The sequence below is a fragment of the Mauremys mutica genome, chromosome 2 (genome assembly GCF_020497125.1).
Source record: "Mauremys mutica isolate MM-2020 ecotype Southern chromosome 2, ASM2049712v1, whole genome shotgun sequence".
NCBI classification, from domain to species: Eukaryota; Metazoa; Chordata; order Testudines; family Geoemydidae; genus Mauremys; species Mauremys mutica.
The window spans coordinates 121,180,078-121,204,540 of record NC_059073.1 but is presented as its reverse complement, the minus strand read 5'-3'; the positions used below and the strand labels follow the sequence as shown (position 1 = coordinate 121,204,540).

Below are 24,463 nucleotides of genomic sequence, written 5' to 3'. Positions count from 1 at the left end.
GCCGATGCCCCACCCCCCTTCCCCTTGCTTCCTGCCCCCATCACTCGTCGGCCCTGGGGGGAGGGATCACTGTATGGGGAGCTGCTCCCACATCTGCCCAACCCCGTGCATTCAGAGTTCCACTGAGCTTCATCCCCTGCATCCGGAGCCCCCCTGCACCCAGACCCCCACCACCGAGCCTCACCTTCCTGCATCCAGACTCCCGCCAAGCACCTTCCCCCTGCTTCCAGACCCCACCTCTGGACACAGACTGTCCCCTGCTGAGCCTCCTGCACTTAAACCCCTACCGCAATGAGCCCTGCCATCCAGTACCTGGACCCTCCCTGCTGAGCCCCAACCATCTTCACCTGGACCCCCTGCTGAGTCCCATTCCCCCTGCACCTGGAACCTCCCCAACAAGCCCCTGTGCATTCAGATCCACCCCGCATCCAGACCCTCCATCGAGCTACCTGCACCCAGATTTCCCCACACAGAATCCTCTCATCCCACACCTGGATCCTCCCACACTAAGCCCCTCAACACTTGAATCCTTCCAGGCTTAGTCTGCCTGCTCCACAGCTGCATTGGGGGCCAGGGTTGGGCGTGCGTGCATGCAAGACTCTGTCCCTCTCAAGATTTCCCCACACAGAATCCTCTCATCCCACACCTGGATCCTCCCACACTAAGCCCCTCAACACTTGAATCCTTCCAGGCTTAGTCTGCCTGCTCCACAGCTGCATTGGGGGCCAGGGTTGGGCGTGCGTGCATGCAAGACTCTGTCCCTCTCACTTGCTACCTTGGTGCGCCTGGCACAAAGGGGCATGGCCTCAGGGTGTTTATGGGGCAGGCCCATCCCTTGCACGGTGTCAGGATCAGGTCCAGCCTCATCATTGAGTCTGTGTCCTGTGGGGGACGGATGCATGGTGATCTCCCATCTCCCTGCAGCCAGTGGCCTGTGCTCCCCACAGCCATGCTGGAGCCTCCACATTTATTTATTGTCAAATAAAATGTGTGGAATTTTGCAGAATTTAAATTTTTTTGGCAAAGAATTCCCTCAGGAGTAGCGTGTTAACTAGGGCTGTGGAGCACACTTTGTTCTTTTGAGCAAGATCAGAGTGCAGTTCAACCTGCTGTTGCATGCAGCAGTTGTACTAGCTGGTTTAGAGGCTAGGTGCACCCTCTGCCTCACAGACTGCACACCTCTTAGGGATGCACGTCATTGAGGTTGGTAGTCTAGCCTAGCACTCCATCGAATATTCTGAAAAGATCTTGTCCTATTGTTAGTGTGTTTAGGGAGCACCCCCTCGCCCCAACAAACTGGCTTCCTCCTCTTTTATATCTGTAAAAGAGGGACTAGATGGCAGAATTTAGCTCCGTCATTTCCAGCATGTAGCATTTTAAGTAGTGCTTCCTTGCTGGTTTTATAATAGTTGATTAACAAAATATTTTTTTCTAGAGCTGTGTGCAATTCTGTCAAATATTGCTGATTGTGGTAGGGTTATATAGAAAGAATAATCTTGTCTCAACTCTGAAAAATACACCAAATCATCAGTTTGCTAAATTGAAAAGCTAATATAAAAAATATATTATATATAAATAAAAATAATAGTATTTAGAAAGCATCCTGCCAAGTCACACTTTTGTGTGCTACACAAACAATTAAAATACTAAATAATTAAAATACGAAACAGACAATATAATAACTGAAGAAAATACAGTTAGAGAAAGTCAAAGTAGTAGTACTTAAAATTAAAAAGCGATAAATAATTTTGTTCTAGGATTTTAGGGGTGGATATTACAATAAATAGAAACATAAAAGGAAAGCCAATTTTAAAAGATTGCCCTGCTGCTTGTCAGAGCCAAGTTTGATCTGTGTTGTGACCTCCTGTGGAGGCAGTATGATCTGCCATCAGGGGACTAGCAACTGGCCAGTGTTCAAATGTAGGATGTGATATGTGCATGGGGCGAGTAGGGGGTGTGGGAGGGAAACTGAATGAGAAGGAGCTCAAAAAATTATATATGAAGAAAACTTAATATTTTGGATTCATCATTTTGCATAAACAGCTTTTGTATAATCTTAGTTTCATTCTCCTTTATTTCTGATGTAAATATTGTTCAAGAGTAGAAGTGTAGGGGAACACCAAATTCTGTGGAATGTAGGTAACTTTGGGACTAAAATGAAAGACATTTGAGAAGTATGGCGAAGTGCCCTCTGTCTCTTAACGGCGCTCTCTTCTTGATTAAAGGACCTACATTGGTTTCAAATGATTCCAGTCCAGTCATCTATCATAAGGCCACATGGTGGCTGTCATGTGGGCCTTGAAAGTGCAGGATTTTGGGGTGTAATGCTGGGCGAAGTGGGTTCCTCAGTACTCTGGGATGCATGTAACTTACTCCAAAATATTAAAATTATTCTACTTTAATATGTTATGAAATAATTCCAGTTCTGTCTTCATTAATATGTACCCTTAATTTACATTTCTTTTACGTTATCAACCCTATAAAATGTCTTTGGGACATTAAAGATGATTAAATGATGAGAGGGGTAATCTTGCCTGCATTTTAAAATGTTTCATTTAAATAGAACAATTAAAAGTACCATCAGCTATTTTATCTGTCCTGTCAAGAAGATTTTTTTTCTGACTGCCTGAGGAAAAACTTCCTGGAAAAGAGTTTTGGGGGTTTAAAATTTTTAATAAAGTATCTCATATTATTGGCAAAAAATTATTCTAAGTTATGCACTCAATCTACAGGTTGTGTAGAATACAGAATGTGTAGAATACAGAATTTTTTTCCTGTTACGTGAATTGTTGGAAAACCATTACAGTTAAGTCTTCAATTGAGAGATTTGCGCTTTTTTTTTTTTTAAAGCAAATGAAAGATTTTAAGCTCTGTGTTGCATTTTTAAACAGGTTAATTATATAAAAGAATATGCCATAAACCAACATAATATAGGAGAAATGGTAATAGAAGTGCCTGGTTGCAGTCTCATATAACTAGTAAATAAGTTTAATGCTATATAATGTAGATTCTTAAAAATAGAGAAGATAACTGCTAACACACCAGAATATCTCTTTTTATTGGTAATCTGTGCTTTTAGTTTATTTCTTCATTTTCAAGTTGAGTAATGTAAATTTTCTTTTAAGGCTCAGCTCAGAAGAAGCTATTAGCTCCTGACATGTTCACAGAATCGGATGATATGTTTGCTGCATACTTTGATGTAGGTAATTTTAGAAGGATAATTTATACACGTTATTTGCTCGTTGCTATGTTATTAAAGGGATACTGTCAAGTCATGTATGCCTGAATTTTGACTCATTAAAATTTTTTAAATGGGGTGGATAATATCTTCTGAAAACTTTAATAAAACTCCATTGAGCCAGATCTGGACTTTCTTATAAGTACCATCCAGGAAATCTCTCACTGAAGTCAATGGGAGTTTTCCCTGGATAAATACTGGAGGATTTTGCCTATTTTTCATGCAAGACCTGCAGTGGCTTTTGTGCATTGTCTTTGCAGAGGAAGCACAAAGTAATATAAGAAAAAACAAAAAAGCTACTCCCAGATTTTGTACAAAAATGTCATAAATAGGACTGTAAGTTTGTCATCATAATTGGGAAATGCAGTGGGCATCATGGTAAGTGTCACACCTCAAAAAAAGGGTGACAGGATTGTTAGTCACAGACCGGTTTTGTAGTTACAACATTGCCTTTGGAAAGATGCTGTAGGATATAGTTAATCTACAATTACTTGATTCTCCTTATAGGTTCAGGATGCTTTATTTTCTCATAATCTTCATGACATATTTTAGGTGGCACTTAGCATCCTACCTCCTTTCATGTATGCTGTTGTCTTGGACTACCCTGGTGGTTTAGTATTTGAAACGGGGGAGGTGTGCCTCTGTAACAGGGCAGGCTCCTCTCCTAACCTGAGATCCCCCACAATGTTTGATGCTTTCTGTTTTTTAGCACCACAAAAAGAACAGGAGTACTTGTGGCACCTTAGAGACTAACAAATATATATGAGCATAAGCTTTCGTGGGCTACAGCCCACTTCATCAGATGCATAGAATGGAACATAGAGTAAGGAAAAATATATACATATAGAACATGAAAAGGTGGAAGTAGCCATATCAACTCTAAGAGGCTAATTAATTAATATGAGCAAATATCAGCAGGAAAAAAAAAACTTTTGTAGTGATAATCAAGGTGGCCCATTCCAGACAGTTGACAAGAGGTGTGAGGATACTTAACATGGAGAAATAGATTCAATCTGTGTAATGACTCAGCCATTTTGCAACAGAAAAGCTTCAAAAACAGATTCCAACGAGAAACTGCTGAACTTGAATTAATATGCAAACTAGATACCATTAACTTAGGCTTGAATAGAGACTGGGAATGGCTGAGTCATTACACAGATTGAATCTTTTACCGATATTAAGAATCCTCACACCTCTTGTCAACTGTCTGGAATGGGCCATCTTGATTATCACTCTAAAAGTTTTTTTTCTCCTGCTGATAATTGCTAATATTAATTAATTAGCCTCTTAGAGTTGATATGGCTACTTCCACCTTTTCATGTTCTGTATGTATATATATCTCCATATTCTGTGTTCCATTCTATGCATATGAAGAAGTGGGCTGTAGCACACTAAAGCTTATGCTCAAATACATTTGTTAGTCTCTAAGGTGTCAGAAGTACTCCTGTTCTTTTTGTGGATACAGACTAACACGGCTGCTACTATGAAACCTGTTAGCACAACTGTGAGTTTTATTTATATTACCTCCACAAAACTGCCATCATGATCCTGTGTATCAAATGTGTCTACAGTTTTCTCCTGTCCTTAGCCCTTTCTCCAGGGGAAGGGAGAGAAAGATATCTGACCACACTGATCTTATGTCCTCTGGGCTCTGCTAGCCTCCTCCTCTTTCACTTATTTTTTTCCAGTGCTTTTTAACTGTCCTCTCAACTAATGGGATAGTTAGCTTCTTAGCTCATGAGCCTTCTCCACTGCCCAAGTCTGATCAAATAATTAAATATGCCACTCCTCCCTTTGGGAGGCGTGGCAGCCAATTACTGCTTAATTTACCCTCCCAGCACTCTGTCACAGCCTCCCATATAGCAAACATCAGTCTAGTCCTTAGTGTTGTCATTTCTGCACTATTTTCACTAAATAATTGAAATACATACATGCAATATAGTGGGATATTTGGGACTTGGAAAGCATCATGTTTGCATGTACATTCAATGACCTGCTTATTTACATGCAAACATCCCAAAATGTGTCAAGGATGGATTTTTCTTTTAAGGAAACAAAACCTAAAAATCATGGAATTAATGATTCATACCAAATGTAATTCTTTAATTATAAGTGATTTCACCACAAACAAAGGGATAACAAAAAGCCACTGTAGTGGCACTCCATTAACAACAAAGGAAAACCCTTTAAAATGGAAAAAAGGTTAAATTGTTGGGAAAATATTTTTGTTTTCAAGCTTTTACAACCATGATGTAAACAACAGAGATAAAGAATAAAAAATAGAAAAGTACTTGATATTGTTCCATTTAAAACAGTTTATAAATGGTTGACAGTTTGTGGAAGGGAAATGCTTATCACTTAATTGAAAGTGCTTTTTTAATTTTGTATATACTTTTTAAATTTGTCATGCTGACATTGATGGCTATATATTGCTTGTAGTTGTCTCTTGCTAATTCACAGTATTGACAGTAATATCCATTAGGAATGATTAATTTATTCTGTGAAGTAAGAAGCAATTTCACAAAAAAATTCAAGCATATCACCACCTCAGAATATCCTTTTCTAATTTTGACAATTATATTTTAGTTTTATTTATAATCAATAATTTACTAATAAATATATTGTAGTATTTTTGGTAAAAATATTGAACGCTAAATAATATGACCCCATAGTATTTTGCTTTTAAAACTTCCCAAGAAGCTGGGAGAGAGAGACCACAAATCTTGTTTGTTACTAGGAGCGTACATTAATGATTTACTAAATTTTACTTATGGTAGCAATGAAAGCTTTACGTATCTGTACAGTAGTACAGTTCTATTGATTTTTATCTCATAATTCTCATACATTGGTGCTTAAGGGATATTTTGTCAATTTATTATTTGAACTGTAGAAATAGAAGAATATTGGTTAGGAATGAGACGATAAATAACTGAATGAATGGATTTCTAGTTTTCATAAGCAAGTGTAATGAAAAATCACAGTTATATACAAAAATGTATTTCGAATATAATAGAAAAGCTAATTCTCCGTTTTATTTCAGAGTGCTCGTCTTAGGGCTGCTGGCTTTGGAAAAGACTTCAAAGAAAACCCCAATCTCAGGGATAACTGGACTGATGCAGAAGGCTATTATCGTAAGTATTTTTTGCTAACTTAATTTATATTGTTGACTAAAATAGAGTTGCTAAATGTAAAAGCACCTTATTAAAAAGATTTGCAAAATTATTTTGAAATTGCATACCACAGTGCCATCACTTAAAGTGTGGCTCACCCAAAGCAGCTGCATGTTCCTGCACTATAGTGCTCTGTCAAACTGCTCACAGGTGTGTCACAGAATCTAACAGTCAAAGTAAAATTAAAACCTATCCAAAGTTATTTACAGCCATGAGATCTCCCTCCAGAAGGAAGGGTTACGTCAGCACGCTTGCCTTGATCTGAAACCAAGAAAAACAGCATGCAAAGAACCTTGATGCCCATCGTGCTGTAGTTGTCACCCAGGACTCAGAATGGAAGCGCTTCAGTGAGCACATTTCTTCACTACTCAATGTTAAACTCAGCAGCAGTTAATAAAGACCAACAGAAACGTTTCTTGTAATGGGGTGAAACGGGCATGCAGCTTCTAATATTATTTATGAAAAGACTCCTGACCAAAGGAAGCACAGTTTCAGTTCCCCACAATTTCCGCAAACCTAGCTACAAAGCACTGTAGACTTGACACAATAATTAAGTGACTGCACTGTGTATCTTTGTTTCTTTCAGAACTATACAGAAAAGTTTCTTTTTGTGAGTTATTCTACTTGTGTGTACTTAGCTCAGAATTTATCTTATTTCCCTCTTCATTTTCTTTCCTAGGTGTTAACATAGGTGAAGTTCTAGATAAACGTTACAATGTTTATGGTTACACTGGCCAGGGAGTTTTCAGTAATGTAGTGCGAGCCAGAGATATGGCCAGAGCAAACCAAGAAGTGGCAGTCAAAATAATCAGGAACAATGAACTTATGTAAGTAATGTTTTGTTAAATAGTAAAATAATGAGATTTACCGCACTAATAATCTAGTCATAAAGGTGGGGCTAATAATAATCTTATTAATTATCTGTATTGAAATTTTTTTCTAGGAAATCTTCCAGTACTTGGTTTTATTCCCACTTGATGTTTCAATTGAAATAATCTTAGGTCTATCATAGTCAATAGCAATCAACATCTAATTGATTACTATACATAATTATACATTTTAATGAATATTTGGTAGCAGAGGAGTAAGACTCTGCCTATGTGGAAAGTAAATTATTTACAACTCTTTTGAGACCTAGAGTCCCTTGCTGAGTAGTGTAAATGTTACAGTAAACAGTATTATCCAGTCTAATTGCAATACTGTGAATTTAAAGTTCACTGCTTGTCATTTCCTTTCCTTTCTCCATGAAGAGGATTTCCAATGTAAACCTCCCCTATCTATTTTAACAAGGGGTTTTTAAATGTCTTATTTTGTTATTCCATTAATTAAAATAAGTGATTGTACTGAATCTTAAAAATTCTCTAAAATAAAATAGTGACAGTGGTACTTTGATTAGCTCACAGATTATATTTAAATGTGAATCTGGATGTGAATTTAAATAATATTAAGTGAAATCTCTATATCATGTGCAACCCATTCAGCAAAAGATTTGCTAATAAGTATAGTACAGTTTGTTAAATAGATACTGGATTGATTTATTTTATTTTATTTTTTAAACAGCAACTCTCTCAAAACCCAGTATTAAGTCAAACCTCACAACCCTGTGTGGTAGGACGAAGTCTTACCTCCATTTTACATATGGGAAAAGGCAAAGAGGGGTTTTATATGGACATATGAAACACAAAAAGGTCAAGTCATTTGCCAAAGACAATAGATGTTGATACTAAAACCTAGATCTTTTGACTATTAGGGCTGTGTTAAACATAAGACTGTTACTGCCTTCCTAACATTTTGAGAGCCAGCCAACTTAATGCTCATGTTGAATGTGATGTGTAGAATTTCAATAAGTTCTGGGCCAAAAATGTATTTCTTTGTTTTTAGGCAAAAAACTGGTCTCAAAGAACTGGAATTTTTGAAGAAGCTCAACGATGCAGATCCTGATGACAAATTTCATTGTCTGCGATTGTTCAGACATTTTTATCACAAACAGCACCTCTGTCTGGTATTTGAACCACTCAGGTAAAATGAATATGTACTGAACTGTGTGTAAAAATGAAAGTAGATTTAAGTGCATTTTAATCTTTTTTTACTCTTAACTTGAAAATTTTCTTTATATTTGGACTTCTTTTACATTCTGCTCTTACTATGTCAGTAACCTTACTTAAGGCAATCAGTTCAAAAACCACTTCACAAATATACAGAGGCGTACCATACTATTTTAAGCTACTTAAAATGACAATGTCAGGGTGACATCTGGTCCATTACAATAACATGAATTTAAAATAGTTTCAGTTAGTATTCCTGCCCTGAATCATCCTGACAATTGGCAATTCTTTTTACCACTATATTTTTCTTTCCTAATATTCATAGTTCCTTCTTCATCTGGAATAGTTTCAGAGGTTCATAATGCATTCATATCATTTGCTAAGTATGTTTGAGAACATGTTACCTGTGTGTATACAACCACATAGGATACATTCAGAGAAAATCAATAGAGTGATTCGACCTTTAATTTTTCCTCTAAAATGGTATAAATGTTCAGGTTTCTTGGGACAGACTAGATTCTGTACTTTGTATTTTATGACAGTGGACTCAAAAATGTCAAAAAAACTCTTTTGGGGTTACATTTCTACACCAAGACTATTAGAGTACTATGAATCCTAAGCTTGTGTACAGTCAAGTAATTTTCCATGTATCCTGGGGAAAGTGATTTGGAGGTTTATGAAGTAACAATTGTATGCTGTGATGGGATCCCTGAGGTATACCCTGGAACTGGGGTACTGCTGTGCCTTCCTAACTCTCCAGCTTGGGCTGTCTCTCACACTGTTTTGCTAGTGACAAGCAGCAAACCCCTCCAGGCACTGTTATCACTCAGTACAACAGCATGTGGAGCCCAACACCTAGCTAAGTTGCATGAATGCTCCCTGAGCCACTCTCAAATCACACAGAGAAAGCCACCAGAAAATCTCCCAAGCCCCCAGCCTTGCATCCCAGAACTATACCATCTTGCCCTGGTCAGAAGCCTGACCAATGTAAGTTCATTACCCGGTCTGCCACTCCCTCCATATGGAGAGGACACAAACTAGCCTTTGTAAACTCAGCTGAGATTTCCCAAGCACTTTAACCAAAACACACTGTTTTAGGTAAAATATAAAACAGATTTATCTACAGAAAGATAGAATTGAAGTGATTATAAGTGGTAGGCACAAAAGGTCAGAGATCGTTACCAAAGGAAAAAAAAGGTAAGTGCGTAGTCTAAATCTTAGACCTTGTTAGAGTAGGCACTATTTAGATCAAGCAATTTTTCTCACCCATTGGATATTGCAGGCAGGCCACAGATCTTAATACGCAGGCTTCCCCTGGGACCAATCTTCTCAGTTCAAGTCTTTGTCTTCCCAGCATTCTTGTTGCTTCCAGTGTAGGTGGGGGAGGAGAAGGGTAAAAGCTAGAGGCCACTGTCCCCTATTTTATGTCCTTAGTCTATGTGCCTGGAAAACACTAGCTGAGACATGTCCTGGTGGGCTATGCGGAGTCACCAAGTTGAGCGGTCTCCCATTGTGTGATGCTTGCACAGCCCTCTTACAGCATTGTAAATCCCTTAATTACAACTCCCCTGCTCATTAATGGTTGTGATGATCTTTCAGTGCCCGCCCAGGTGTTGGTCACCTCCTTTGTTGTCACTGGAGAAGTAGCAGTGGACAACTTCCAAACTTACAACATATTTCAATAACAAGCATGCAGCAAAATCTCATAACTTCATACACACTAATGATATACATATTCTGACAGAACAATGGGTTTCAGTGGATCGTGACCTTTCATATGATATCTTACATGGCATACTTTGTTTTAAATATCACAACCATATGTGAGTGATGAATGTGGAGGTTGCAGGATGCTACTTGGAGGTACAGCATGTCACAACTAGACTAATAAACTGAGACCAAAGGATGTTGTTTTTTACGGAGCACTCACAAGTTATCAGCATGCAGAAATGTTTTTGTTCTCAAATTCTGTGCTGTATTTGGCTGTTAAGTCCTTTTGCTCTGCTAGTTTTATAAACATTAGCCAATCTGTTTGCCTATGCCAACAACCAACATGACCACCTCAACTTCTATGTTTCTCCTGCCCAAATCCCAGTCTTGTCAATGTTTTCCTGCCCTATTTTGCCCTTTGAGAAAATTTACACAAAGACCATACAGCTGTTGAGAAACTATCATAGTTTTTACTCACGAGACCCTCAGTGAATCCTAATGAAGTTGCATAACTGTTAGATGAGCACAGTCATGTCAGTAACTGTATAGCATCTCTTCCTCTGATTGGCTGAGACTTCTATTTCGGTATAAGGCCTGATGACAAGGAATCTATTTCAAGTTGGTCTGGTTTACGTGATTTTTTTTCCTACTGCCTAAAAGAGCATTAGTTTCTGTACATTGAAATTGATGTTTAAAATATGAATATGCTATTCTTTGTTTAATATTTTTCCTATAATTTTTATATACATAAATAGTATGAATTTACGAGAGGTACTGAAAAAGTATGGAAAGGATGTCGGTCTCCACATTAAAGCTGTTCGGTCCTATAGCCAGCAGTTGTTCCTGGCATTAAAACTACTTAAAAGATGTAACATCCTACATGCTGATATTAAACCAGACAATATATTGGTAAGTAATATTTAACACTATAAGACAGCCTGTACAAAATACATGTATGTTTGAAAAGGGTGTTATCTGAATTTTAAAGTCCAAATTTTGTCATCTTTTACTCCAAAAAAAAGCTTTTCATTTTGCATTAGGACAAAATTTAATTATCATGGTACAAATAATAAATAAGAAAATAACTGTAATTCAATCAAATATTTTCTGCTTCCAGTTTAAAAAACTTTTAACACTAAACATAACCTAGTAACCTGTGATTTTTTCCGTTAAACCAACACAGCAACTGCCCAGATCCCCGTTCATGTTCCACTCATACTTCTTTAAAAAGAGGGCTTCAGTATTGCGAAGTAAGGAAGCACTCTTTCTGAGAAGAAAGATTTTGATTTCTTTTGAGATAATGGTAGCAAATGCTCCCTTTTTGTGAGGGTGCTAGCAAAGGCATGTCTGCTGCAAGAACCAAACATGCTAGCTGGCATTAAGCTAATAAGCAAATAAGCTAGCTAAATTGAGATGGTTCCTTTTGTTTGTATGAGGGGAGTAAGAAGGACTCCTTAAACTCTCTTCCCTGTACCCTTGCAGCAGAGGATAGGCAAAGCGTCATGGGAGTTGAACCAGAAGCAACCTGCGTTCTGGTGTTTACTTGATGTATTTGTGGGCCACATGACAGATTCAAATACTAGAGAATCTGAGCTTTCAGTTACTTAAAAATGTAAGTTTCTAGTCTTCCTGGTTGTGAAAATAACCTAAATATGAACCTAGTGTAAGCAATGAATTGTCTTTTGAGTGTGCATCAATTTGAAACAATATCTGAGATCCATTAACTCCCTCTGTTGTCCTTCATTAATCGTATTGGGATATTAACTCTAAAGCTGAGTTTCTCAAACTTCATTTTACCATGACCCCCTTCTGACAACAAAAATTACTACGACTCCAGGAGGGAGGACCAAAGCCTGAGCTCACCTGAGCCCCACTGCACTGGGTGCAGGGGCCAAAGCAGAAGCCCCATGACATCAACCCCAGGCAGCAGGATCTGTAACCTGAGCCCCACTACCCTGGGCTGAAGCCCTTGGACTCAGGCTTTGGGCTCGGACTTCGGCCCTGGGCCCCAGCAAGTCTATCACCAACCCTGGAAACCCCATTAAAACAGGGTCGCAACCCACTTTGGGGTCCAGACTCAGTTTGAGAATTGCTGCTCTAAAGCATAATCATGGTATTTTAAATATTAACATTAACTATTTAAGTGCTGATTACTTTAGTGGATGGAAGGGGGTAGAAGTGAAACTCACAAAGTAAGAATTTGGAATTGCTGTAGGGAAAGAAATGCAGGGGCTAGAAAGAAGGAGAATAAAAGAATGGGAAGGTAGAGAAACAAAATTAAGCAAGCCACAAAGGGCAGAAAGAAATAGTTTTAAATGTAAGCTTATTTTTTCATGGAGGGATGCTGAGTAGAACAATAAGATACTGAACAAATAATAGAGAATACCTGAAAGTTTAATAAGTAAAAACCATATTCTACCCTTGAGCTTTATGCAAATCACTGCTTGAGGGCCATATATAGTCTTAAATGTATACCCTGGCCCTTTTTTTTAAAGGGGGGGCGGAGGACAAATTTATATGTAGTGTATAACTCCTTTGAAGCCTCCAAAAACAAATTTGGCTCAGATTCTATAAAAACACACGTTAAAAGCTGTTTTTAATGGTCAAGTTAACTTAGGCTTGGTCTGCACCAATGGTTTTCAACTTCTTTTCATTTGCAGACCCTTCAAAAATTTGAAATGGAGGTGCCAGACCCCTTTGGAAACCTTAGACGTATTCTGTGAGGATCCCCTCACAGGGTCCATGGACCACAGGTTGAAAACCACTGGTCTACACTACAAACTTCTGTTGATATTACTATGTCATTCAGAGGTGTGGAAAATCCACACCTAAGTGATGTAGTCTACACTAGCCCCCAGTGTAGACAGCGCAGTGTTGATGGCAGGGCTTTTCTGGTCAACATATCTACCACCACTTAGGGAGGTGGAGTACCTATGCTGATGGGAGAAGCTCTCTCCCGTCAGCATAGGTAGCGTCTTCACTAAGCGCTAGAGCAGTGCTATAAGTGTAGACAAGCCTTAAGGCACAGCTGGTGTTAACTTGGTTCTCCCTTCCCAATTCTGAAGCTTGCATGAATGGAAAATCCAGTTTGCCTAATTATCTTGTTTAATTTGACTGTTCAAAGAGATTAATCTTTTCTAACCTGACTATATTATAGCTATGATATATCTCTCTCTGACTGAACTGTGTTAAAATAACTTAGCTTTTCTTAAATACATTTTTAAAAATCAAATATATTGAGTTAGAATCCCCTGAAGGAAATCTGAATTGTTCCCTTAATGTTATCTAAGGTGAGAAGTCTGACTAATTTGAACTGATGGATGGCTTCCCTCTGTTCTCTTGAAAGCATCAACTAAGAAATAATTTCAGTGCTTAGAAGCATGACTTATTATAGTATTATAAAGGATTATAAAGACTTGAAATAATGAAGAGGATTAAGTTAAATGGAATAGGTCCAAAAACACCTACTCTAGCTCTCCATAGAAATATCCAGAAACCAATTTAACTGCTCAGATTGACAGGTTATATTATACATTTTAAGGTTCAATCAGGACTTTCATCTATGTTCCCTACAAAGTTTGAGCTTGGCTTAACTAATTTGTGGTCTGTTCAGCCACAGAATGAGAATAGATTTTTTCCCCAAAATGATTATATCTCCTCTTATTAGTATAGTTGAAATAATCTGTAATAAATTTAACAGACAATGCAGCATAATCATTTTAACCAAATAGATGTCTAAGGGTACGTCTACACTACAAGACTATTTCGAATCTACTTAATTCGAATTTGTGGAATCGACCTTATGAAGTCGAATTTGTGTATCCACACTAAATACACTAATTCGACTGTCTGAGTCCACAGTAACGGGGCCAGCGTCGACTTTGGAAGCGGTGCACTGTGGGAAGCTATCCCACAGTTCCCGCAGTCCCCGCTGCCCATTGGAATGCTGGGTAGAGCCCCCAATGCCTGCTGGGGGAAAAATGTGTCGAGGGTGGTTTTGGGTAACTGTCATCATTGAACCGTCAATCACGCCCTCCCTCCCTGAAAGTGCCGGCGGGAAATCTGTTCGCGCCCTTCTCTGGTCGGTTACAGCGCGGACGCCACAGCACTGCGAGCATGGAGCCCGCTGCGATCATCGCTGCACTTATGGCCGTTGTCAACTCCTCGCACCTTATCGTCCACCTCTTCCACAGTCAGCTGCTGAGAAATCGGGCGAGGAGGCTCCGTCAGCGCGGTGAGGACAGGAAGTCACAGAGTGGCGCAGACCTCTCACAAAGCAGGGTACGCCGCGCAGTGGAGATCATGGTGGCAATGGGTCAAGTTCATGGTGTGGAACGGCGATTCTGGGCCCGGGAAACAAGCACGGACTGGTGGGACCGCATAGTGCTGCAGGTCTGGGATGAATCACAGTGGCTGCGAAACTTCAGGATGCGTAAGGGCACTTTCCTTGAACTCTGTGACTTGCTGTCCCCTGCCCTGAAGCGCCAGGACACCCGGATGCGAGCAGCCCTGAGTGTGCAGAAGCGAGTGGCCATAGCCCTCTGGAAACTTGCAACGCCAGACAGCTACCGGTCAGTAGCGAACCACTTTGGCGTGGGCAAATCTACCGTAGGGCTTGCTGTGATTCAAGTAGCCCACGCAATCGTTGAGCAACTGCTCTCAAAGGTAGTGACCCTGGGAAACGTCCAGGTCGTCATAGATGGCTTCGGCGCAATGGGATTCCCAAACTGCGGTGGGGCTATAGATGGGACTCACATCCCTATCCTGGGACCGGCCCACCAGGCCAGCGAGTACATTAACCGAAAGGGCTACTTTTCTATGGTGCTGCAAGCACTGGTGGACCATAGGGGACGTTTTACCAACATCTACGTCGGGTGGCCGGGCAAGGTTCATGACGCGCGTGTGTTCAGGAACTCTGGTCTGTTTAAACACCTCAAGGCAGGTAGTTTCTTCCCGGACCACAAAATAACGGTTGGGGATGTGCAGATGCCTACAGTGATTCTCGGGGACCCAGCCTACCCGCTAATGCCCTGGCTCATGAAGCCCTATACAGACGCCTTGGACAGTGAGAAGGAACTCTTCAACTACCGGCTGAGCAAGTGCAGAATGGTGGTGGAGTGTGCTTTCGGACATCTCAAGGGGAGATGGCGGAGCTTACTGACTCGCTCGGACCTCAGCGAAAAAAATATCCCCGTTGTTATTGCTGCTTGCTGTGTGCTCCACAATCTCTGTGAGAGCAAGGGGGAGACCTTTATGGCGGGATGGGAGGTTGAGGCAAATCGCCTGGCTGCTGATTACGCTCAGCCAGACAGCCGTGCCGATAGAAGATCCCAGCGGGAAGCGCTGTGCATCCGGGAGGCTTTGAAAGATAGGTTCCTCGGAGAGCAGGGTAACCTATGACTCTCCAATTGATTTACAGAGAAGCTGAACCTGAGCCTGTTTCAGTGACTGTTGACTTCGATCTGCAGTTACATACCCCGTTCTCCAGGTTTCCCCCCTTCCAACACACGTTTTAAAATAAATTTAATGGAACACTGATTATTAATAAAGTTTTCTTTAATTATGAATTCCTGTTCAAGGGTTGAAACATGGACGCAGACTGTGGTGGGTACGGTGTGCACTGATGTACAGACCGCTTCTACACTAGAGGAATGACAGGCTCCTGCTCCTACAGCGGTCTCTGGGGGGAGGACGGTTGCAGGTGGGTGTGCAGGAAGGGGTGGGTTTGCAGGAAGGGGTGAGGGGTGCCGTCTTTGGGACGGAGTTTTGATGCAGGCTCTGGGCTGGGGGTTGGGGCGTAGGAAGGGGTGAGGGGTGTGTGGGAAGGGTGAGTATGTGTCCGTGGATGAGGGCTCTTGCTGGGGCTCAGGGCATCGGAGAGGCTCGTGGCTAGGGTGGAAGGGCATGGTAAGGGCAGCCTGCCTTGCCATTTGTGGATGGCAGGCGCTAGGACCCTGGGGCAGCATGCACCTCACAGACTGACCCGTGGCAGCATTCACCTCCCAGAATGACCATGGTGCCCAGTGACTGCAGTCTGTGTGTGTCCTGCTGTTGATCCTGCCCCCAAGTCTGTACCCTGGTAATGGAGGCTGTCCTATGCAATTAAAAAACCCCTCCCCCTCCTTCACACAAAGTCTTCTGACAAGGAAAACGTGACGGAAACAGTGAATAACAACAAACTACTCTTAATACTCAACTACACAGTGGGGGGATGAAACTTGGATTTGGGACTGGGTGATCCAGGAAGGGAAGCACTTCTCAAAATTTATGGCATGAGAGCTATTTGGTACATGAGCGCTCTGCTGGGGTGGAGTGACCGTTTTCACGGCCCCTAGCGCCCCTCCTTGTGATTTTGGGGGAGGGGGGGACAGGACTTTGTGGCGGGGGAAGGCGGTTGCAGATACAGTTCAGGGGGGCTCTCTGCTCCTGCCTGCGGTCCTGCAGAATATCTACAAGGCGCCGGAGCGTGTCCGTTTGCTCCCTCATTAGCCCAAGCAGCGTTTGAGTCGTCTGCTGGTCTTCCTGCCGCCACCTGTCCTCCCGTTCGCTGTGTGAGCGCTGGTGCTGACATAGGGTCTCCCTCCACTGTCTCTGCTCGGCCGCCTCGGCTCTGGAGCAAGCCATCAGTTCCGAGAACATGTCGTCCCTAGTCTTTTTCTTTCGCCGCCTAATCTGCGCCAGCCTCTGTGAGGGGGATGCCGGGGCAGTTCGTGAAAGAGCCGCAGCTGTGTGATGGGAAAAAGGAAGTGATTTCCTTGAAAAGATACATGTTTGCGAACACTGAACACAGTCTAGTCAGTTTCTGTGAACAAGACCATACAGGGAACCTAGTCTCACGAGCTCTCAGGACAAGTTCGAGATTTCGGAATACGCTTTCATTGGCTGCGGTCTTGCACAGGAGATCGGACAAGCGGGGCGGTACAGCTGAATCCGTGTAGCAGCCAGGCCTGGTAAGCACTACACTATAGGCTGCTTAACAGTTAATGGATAGCTGTGCCCTCCCGCTGAAGGCAATCTGTAAAGCATAAAGTCTGACCCTGTTCCAGCCCCTCGCGGCTATGCCCGGGAAAGATCACTGTATGCTTTTCCTCTGCGGCCTCCAACACGTGGCTGTTAAACGAAGGTCATTGCTATGCAAAGTAAAAGTCAAGCATTCACAATAGTAACAGTACACTAATTGCCCTAATTAGATGCAGCAGTCGCCGAACGAGATTACCCTGAGGCGGGTCACTCGGAGAGAGAGAGAGAGGATGCTGCTAGAATCCCTGCACAGACCAGGACCGTATGCTGCCATGCTGGTGGAGGCAATGATTCCGCTGTACGTTAGGATGGCCTGGTGCGGAAGAGTGTGCTTCCACGGAGCACCAAATAAGGCACCTCTCCCCAGGAACCTCCTGCGGAGGCTTTTCGAGCTGCTCTACGAGAGCTTCGTGGAAGTGTCCCAGGAGGATTTCTGTTCCATCCCTATATGTGTGGACCTTCTTTTTATATAGTTTTATATGGAAAAGTTTTTATATAGTTTTTATATATTTTTTATTCCTGTTTTTTAAAAAATAAATGTTTCCATGTTTATAGCACTTACCGAATGATCCTTCCCCTGATTCTGAGTCCGGGTTAACGGCCGGGGAGGGTTGGTAGGGGATCTCTGTGAGGGTGATGAAGAGATCCTGGCTGTCGGGGAAAGCGGTATTGTAAGCGCTGTCGCCTACGTCGTCCTCCACAAACCCTTCCTCATCTTCCCCATCGGCGAACATCGCCGAGGAACTGCCCGTCGACACTATCCCATACTCAGAGTCCACGGTCACTGGTGGGGCAGTGGTGGCAGACCCACCTAGAATGGCATGCAGTGCCTCGTAGAAGCGGCATGTCTGGGGCTGGGCTCCGGAGCGTCCGTTTGCCGCTCTGACTTTTTGGTAGCCTTGTCTCAGGTCCTTGATTTTCACGCGGCACTGCGTTGTATCCCGGCTGTATCCTCTGAGTGCCATGGCTTTGGAGACCTTCTCGTAGGTCTTTGCATTCCGTTTGTTGGAGCGCAGCTCTGAAAGCACAGACTCATCGCCCCACACAGCGATCAGATCCAGGACTTCCCGGTCTGTCCATGCTGGGGACCTCTTTCTATTCTGGGATTGCATGGACTCCTCTGCTGGAGAGCTCTGCATCGTTGCAGGTGCTGCTGAGCTCGCCCTGATGTCCAAACAGGACATCAGATTCAAAGTGCCCAGACAGGAAAAGGAATTCAAATTTTCCCGGGTCGTTTCCTGTGTGGCTGGTCAGAGAATCCAAGCTTGGACTGCTGTCCAGAGCGTCAACAGAGTGGTGCACTGTGGGATAGCTCCTGGAGCTACTAAGTTCGATTTGCATCCACACATAGCCTAATTCGAGATAGCCATGTCGAATTTAGCGCTACTCCCCTCGTCGGGGTGGAGTACCGAATTCGAACTAAAGAGCCCTCTAGGTCGAATTAAACGGCTTCCTGGTGTGGACGGTTGAGCGGTTGATTCGAATTAACGCTGCTAAATTCGATTTAAAGTCCTAGTGTAGACCAGGCCTAAGTGAGCAGGCAAGAACATAAGACTTTTTCTATTTATAAAATATCCTATTTACGCAATGACTAAAAGAGCTGTCCAACTATAACATAGTTAAAATACTGAGTTTTAAAAATTGCCCACAAGAGTAAGAATACTATTGTCCAGATATTTTAAAGCTAATCTTTAGACCTCGTTGTGAAAAACAAAGGCTTTATGTAAGGAATCCTAAAATAAGCATTCTGTCTTTCAGTTCTTCTGCCCAAGAAGGCCTAAGAGCACTCTTTTAAAAAAGGAAATCAAACTGTGAAAGATCTTAAGGCCTCAATTCTCATCCAAGTATCATTTAAAAAAAAAAAAAGCAATGTCCTTTTATGAGTTGTCAGCAACCCCTAGAAATTACAGCTTTCCTACAACTACAGTGATCCAAGCCATCAATGTGATCCTCATTTTGATAAAGGAATTCTCTATGGCATCTAGCCATTTACACACATACAGGACAATATGTTCTAATAGAAAAATAAAGTTCTCACCTTTATGATGATATCTTCAGTTTATTCAGGGTCTTCTCCAGCTTTTGCAAATATTTCTGAATACAACTTGAAAAATTCTTGTATGGTCTTCCCCTTTGGTGTTTTTTGTATTAGTCATACTAGAAGTTCTGGCTCAATTTAGAATTTTGCTTTTTTCAGTGTATGAGTTAGTTTTCACTTTTCCATTCATTCTACAAACAAAAACTACATGCACATGCAACCCGACCCCTTTTTTCTTAGAAAAAAATCCAGCCATCAAAAAATTCCAGAGGCAAGTGACTGTAAAGTTAAGCTCTGGATTTCAGTGAGGTCTCACACTTAAACGTGTGTGAAAAGTACTGAAGTGCATTGCTTTAATCTTAGCAACTGCCTGTTCAACTTGTGAAAGCTGAATAATATAACAAATAATAAAATAACATGTTTCCTGACTACTTGAATATATATCCTACTAGAATATTTTTTCATATTGAAGATTCTAAATTTTATTATAGTATATACAAAATGAATATTTATATTCATAAACGACTTCAGCAAATGTTCTAACTTCATATTGGCGGCATGAATTCTATTCCAAACAGTGTAAAACTTTCTAGAATATTTTTTTTTTTGGCCAGTCCTTATAGTTGATTCATTTTATTTGCATATGAAGTATTTAAGACTTTATACCACTTATTGTGGTAATCTAATAGAGGCTGTATGTTTCCAGCTATAAGAATATTTACCTGAAAAATGACATGAACTATGTAATATTAATTAGCTAATAACTACTAATTCCGATGTGCATTGTTATTACTGACACAGTAAGTTGATGTATGAATACCAGATTTAGAGAGTGAGAATTTTAGCCAGCTCTCTGGTTTGGCAATAGAGCTGAGTGCTGCAGCTCATGCTATCCAGGTATGGAAGTGACTTTTGGTTTCTCTTTCCTTGAGATCATTGGAACTTGGCTGCATTGCAGAGGTGACTCACTTGGGCTCTGAGTGGAAAATGATGTGCCTTCATTACATGCGCACATTCTGGACTGATCTTCAGACAGGGAATGTTGTCTAGTTCTGTGCAGGTGCTTCCCTGTCTAATTCTCTGGAGCAGGGATTCTGAAACTTTTTTTTGCTGGGCCTCCCTTTGAAAATATTTCAGGCTGTGATAACCCTCCCCACCCCACTCTTGGTACTGGACATAACTTTCACTGCAGATCTCTATAGAGCTTAAAGTAACCATACTATTCCTCCCCTTCTGCACTGCTGCTGGCAGCAGCACTGTCTTTAGAGCTGGGCGGCCAGCCAGCTGCCACTGCTTTTGGCTGCCTAGCTGTGAGTCAAGGGAAAAGGTGATCTTGTGACCCCCTTCCACAGTAGCCTTGTGAACTCCTTTTGGGTCGGGACCCCCAGTTTGAGGAACTCTGCTCTAGAGAAGTAGATTGGGGAAGATTTAGGGGATCCTCAGGACCTTTTATATGGCCAACTTTTGATCAAGCTAGATATGGCAAAGAAGAGCCATTTCTTTGATGACTGGGGGAAGAGTGACAAGGACTCTGCTACTATTTGAAATGTGTATTGGTTCTGTATTTGGGGGAGGTGCACTCTGAGTTTGCCTCAGCTCAGAATTTGTGTATGTGTTTCTTTTGAAGGGGAAAGACACATTGGAATGTAAATAGTCTTCACTTATTAATCCTGCACATTGTTCGGGCTCATGAATGGCAGCCTGGGGAGCAGATTCCAGCCTTTCTTACCAGGTGTCATTCTTACTGTGTACATAGAAGAAATCTTTAAAAATAAAAAAAAAATGAACACACAGTTCTTTGACATATTTGTCCATGGTTTTAATTTTTTTTGTCAATCATGTTAACTCATTATTTTTGCTGGGCTAGTAGCGCATGCATTTGATATAAGTAGAGAGACAATATAAATTTGGAAATGTTATTTAACGGTCTCTCAGTTTATAGACAAACTAAAATTAGTCAAATTGATCAGTAAAAATGAATTTTAAATTCAGTAGTTTTTATGACATTGTGCCATTCATTGTCATTTCCAGTTTAAGAAGGTATTATAGTTTTATTAGAATACAAGGAACCAAGATAGAGTGGGAGGAATAAATATTAAAGTTAGTTAAGGGGATTATTGGATGATTTGATATTGACTTGTTACTGGTGTATGACAGTTTATGTACTATCACAGCATCTGTGACAATCTATGTACTGTCACTATGCCAGTAACGTTTTTATTTAATTTGCAGGTGAATGAATCTAAAACCATATTAAAGCTTTGTGATTTTGGATCAGCTTCACATGTTGCAGATAATGACATCACACCATATCTTGTCAGTAGATTTTATCGAGCTCCTGAAATTAGTAAGTTTATCTGAGGTATTTCTCTCTGTATTTAAATTATGTAAATACTTGACTGGTAAAAGCAACAAAGAATCCTGTGGCACCTTATAGACTAACAGACGTTTTGCAGCATGAGCTTTCGTGGGTGAATACCCACTTCTTCAGATGCAAGTGGTGGAAATTTCCAGGGGCAGGTTTATATATGCAAGCAAGAAGCAAGCTAGAGATAACGAGGTTAGATCAATCAGGGAGGATGGGGCCCTGTTCTAGCAGTTGAGGTGTGAAAACCAAGGGAGGAGAAACTGGTTCTGTAATTGGCAAGCCATTCACAGTCTTTGTTTAATCCTGAGCTGATGGTGTCAAATTTGCAGATGAACTGGAGCTCAGCAGTTTCTCTTTGAAGTCTGGTCCTGAAGTTTTTTTGCTGCAGGATGGCCACCTTAAGATCTGCTATTGTGTGGCCAGGGAGGTTGAAGTGTTCTCCTACAGGTTTTTGTATATTGCCATTCCTAATATCTGATTTGTGTCCATTTATCCTTTTCCTTAGAGACTGTCCAGTTTGGCCGATGTACATAGCAGAGGGGCACTGCTGGCATATGATGGCATATATTACATTGGTGGACGTGCAGGTGAATGAACCAGTGATGGTGTGGCTGACCTGGTTAGGTCCTGTGATGGTGTTGCTGGTGTAGATATGTGGGCAGAGTTGGCATCGAGGTTTGTTGCATGGGTTGGTTCCTGAGCTAGAGTTACTATGGTGCGGTGTGCAGTTACTGGTGAGAATATGCTTCAGGTTGGCAGGTTCTCTGTGGGCGAGGACTGGCCTGCCACCCAAGGCCTGTGAAAGTGTGGGATCATTCTCCAGGATGGGTTGTAGATCCCTGATGATGCGCTGGAGGGGTTTGAGCTGGGGACTGTATGTGATGGCCAGTGGTCATGTGAGCTTCTGCTCAGCAAAGTCTGTCTGTTCTGCCTCTGCAACATCCGAAATCCCTACCCGACTAGGACCACTGGCCATCACATACAGTCCCCAGCTCAAACCCCTCCAGCGCATCATCAGGGATCTACAACCCATCCTGGAGAATGATCCCACACTTTCACAGGCCTTGGGTGGCAGGCCAGTCCTCGCCCACAGACAACCTGCCAACCTGAAGCATATTCTCACCAGTAACTGCACACCGCACCATAGTAACTCTAGCTCAGGAACCAACCCATGCAACAAACCTCGATGCCAACTCTGCCCACATATCTACACCAGCAACACCATCACAGGACCTAACCAGGTCAGCCACACCATCACTGGTTCATTCACCTGCACGTCCACCAATGTAATATATGCCATCATATGCCAGCAGTGCCCCTCTGCTATGTACATCGGCCAAACTGGACAGTCTCTAAGGAAAAGGATAAATGGACACAAATCAGATATTAGGAATGGCAATATACAAAAACCTGTAGGAGAACACTTCAACCTCCCTGGCCACACAATAGCAGATCTTAAGGTGGCCATCCTGCAGCAAAAAAACTTCAGGACCAGACTTCAAAGAGAAACTGCTGAGCTCCAGTTCATCTGCAAATTTGACACCATCAGCTCAGGATTAAACAAAGACTGTGAATGGCTTGCCAATTACAGAACCAGTTTCTCCTCCCTTGGTTTTCACACCTCAACTGCTAGAACAGGGCCCCATCCTCCCTGATTGATCTAACCTCGTTATCTCTAGCTTGCTTCTTGCTTGCATATATAAACCTGCCCCTGGAAATTTCCACCACTTGCATCTGAAGAAGTGGGTATTCACCCACGAAAGCTCATGCTGCAAAACGTCTGTTAGTCTATAAGGTGCCACAGGATTCTTTGTTGCTTTTACAGATCCAGACTAACACGGCTACCCCTCTGATACTTGACTGGTAATTATCATACATGGCCATATGTATTTGGAATATTGATGCTTCATAGATAATCTAAAAACTAAAGTCAAAGTTAAAACAATAACCAGTCCCATGATCTGTCAGTAGCAGAACACACTAGCATTTGGTGAAAGAGAGCTTGAGATGCTCATTGTTTGGTCCTAGTCGGGTAGGGATTTCGGATGTTGCAGAGGCAGAACAGACAGACTTTGCTGAGCAGAAGCTCACATGACCTTTCCAGGGGAGGAGGGAAGGGGCAATTTTGGTTGACAGTTTTCACTATTTTTTATTTTGTGGTGGCCAGGGCAAGTTACAGTTAAAGCCCACTGTCATGGGAAAATGGAAAGACTTTCATTCTCTTTCTTTGGTACTTTACTCTTCTTAGGAATATGAGTTTTAAGGTAGCTCCTAAATCAGGGTTTACAGTATCTGTTTACTCTTGTAGTATTTTATGTTTATGCCTGCTTTTGTGGTATTAACTGATGTAATCAAAAAACTCTTCTGTTTCAGTTATAGGCAAAATCTATGATTATGGTATAGATATGTGGTCAGTAGGCTGCACGTTATATGAACTTTATACAGGAAAAATACTGTTTCCTGGCAAAACCAATAACCATATGCTGAAACTTGCCATGGACCTCAAAGGAAAGATGCCAAACAAGGTAAGAAATGTGTAAACTGTTTAAAATCTCATATGAAATTGCAGTAATAGGCATCATAGTAAACACTGAATTTGGTCTGATGTCTTAATAGCCAACAGCCTTTTGACTGTAGAATTTGTATTGATTATAAATGTTATGATGTGAAAGTACATGACTTCTTTTTCATAGACTAAGTGTTATGTGAAAGCAGAAACCTCTTTTATACACTGACCTGAAAAAATAAAACACGTAAGTAAATGGAAGATAACTGTGTGTGTTACCAACTGCTTTGAGTGACATTTTATTCAGTCTAGTCTTGCCAGAAGCTGGGAATGGGCGACAGGGGATGGATCACTTGATGATTACCTGT

At 41.6% G+C, this 24,463-nt stretch overlaps 1 protein-coding gene across 4 annotated transcripts in view; it reads left to right on the top strand.

Moving 5' to 3' along the window:
- Nucleotides 1-24,463, top strand: part of PRPF4B (pre-mRNA processing factor 4B) — a 56,591-nt gene that overhangs the window by 26,203 nt on the left and 5,925 nt on the right. For all 4 annotated transcript variants that reach the window (XM_045005680.1, XM_045005679.1, XM_045005682.1 and 1 more), the window contains exons 7-13: nucleotides 3,126-3,199; nucleotides 6,279-6,369; nucleotides 7,088-7,235; nucleotides 8,290-8,427; nucleotides 10,919-11,072; nucleotides 21,454-21,568; nucleotides 23,963-24,114. In XM_045005680.1, coding sequence (XP_044861615.1) covers nucleotides 3,126-3,199; nucleotides 6,279-6,369; nucleotides 7,088-7,235; nucleotides 8,290-8,427; nucleotides 10,919-11,072; nucleotides 21,454-21,568; nucleotides 23,963-24,114 — 872 coding nt within the window. The remainder of the gene's footprint in view (nucleotides 1-3,125; nucleotides 3,200-6,278; nucleotides 6,370-7,087; nucleotides 7,236-8,289; nucleotides 8,428-10,918; nucleotides 11,073-21,453; nucleotides 21,569-23,962; nucleotides 24,115-24,463) is intronic.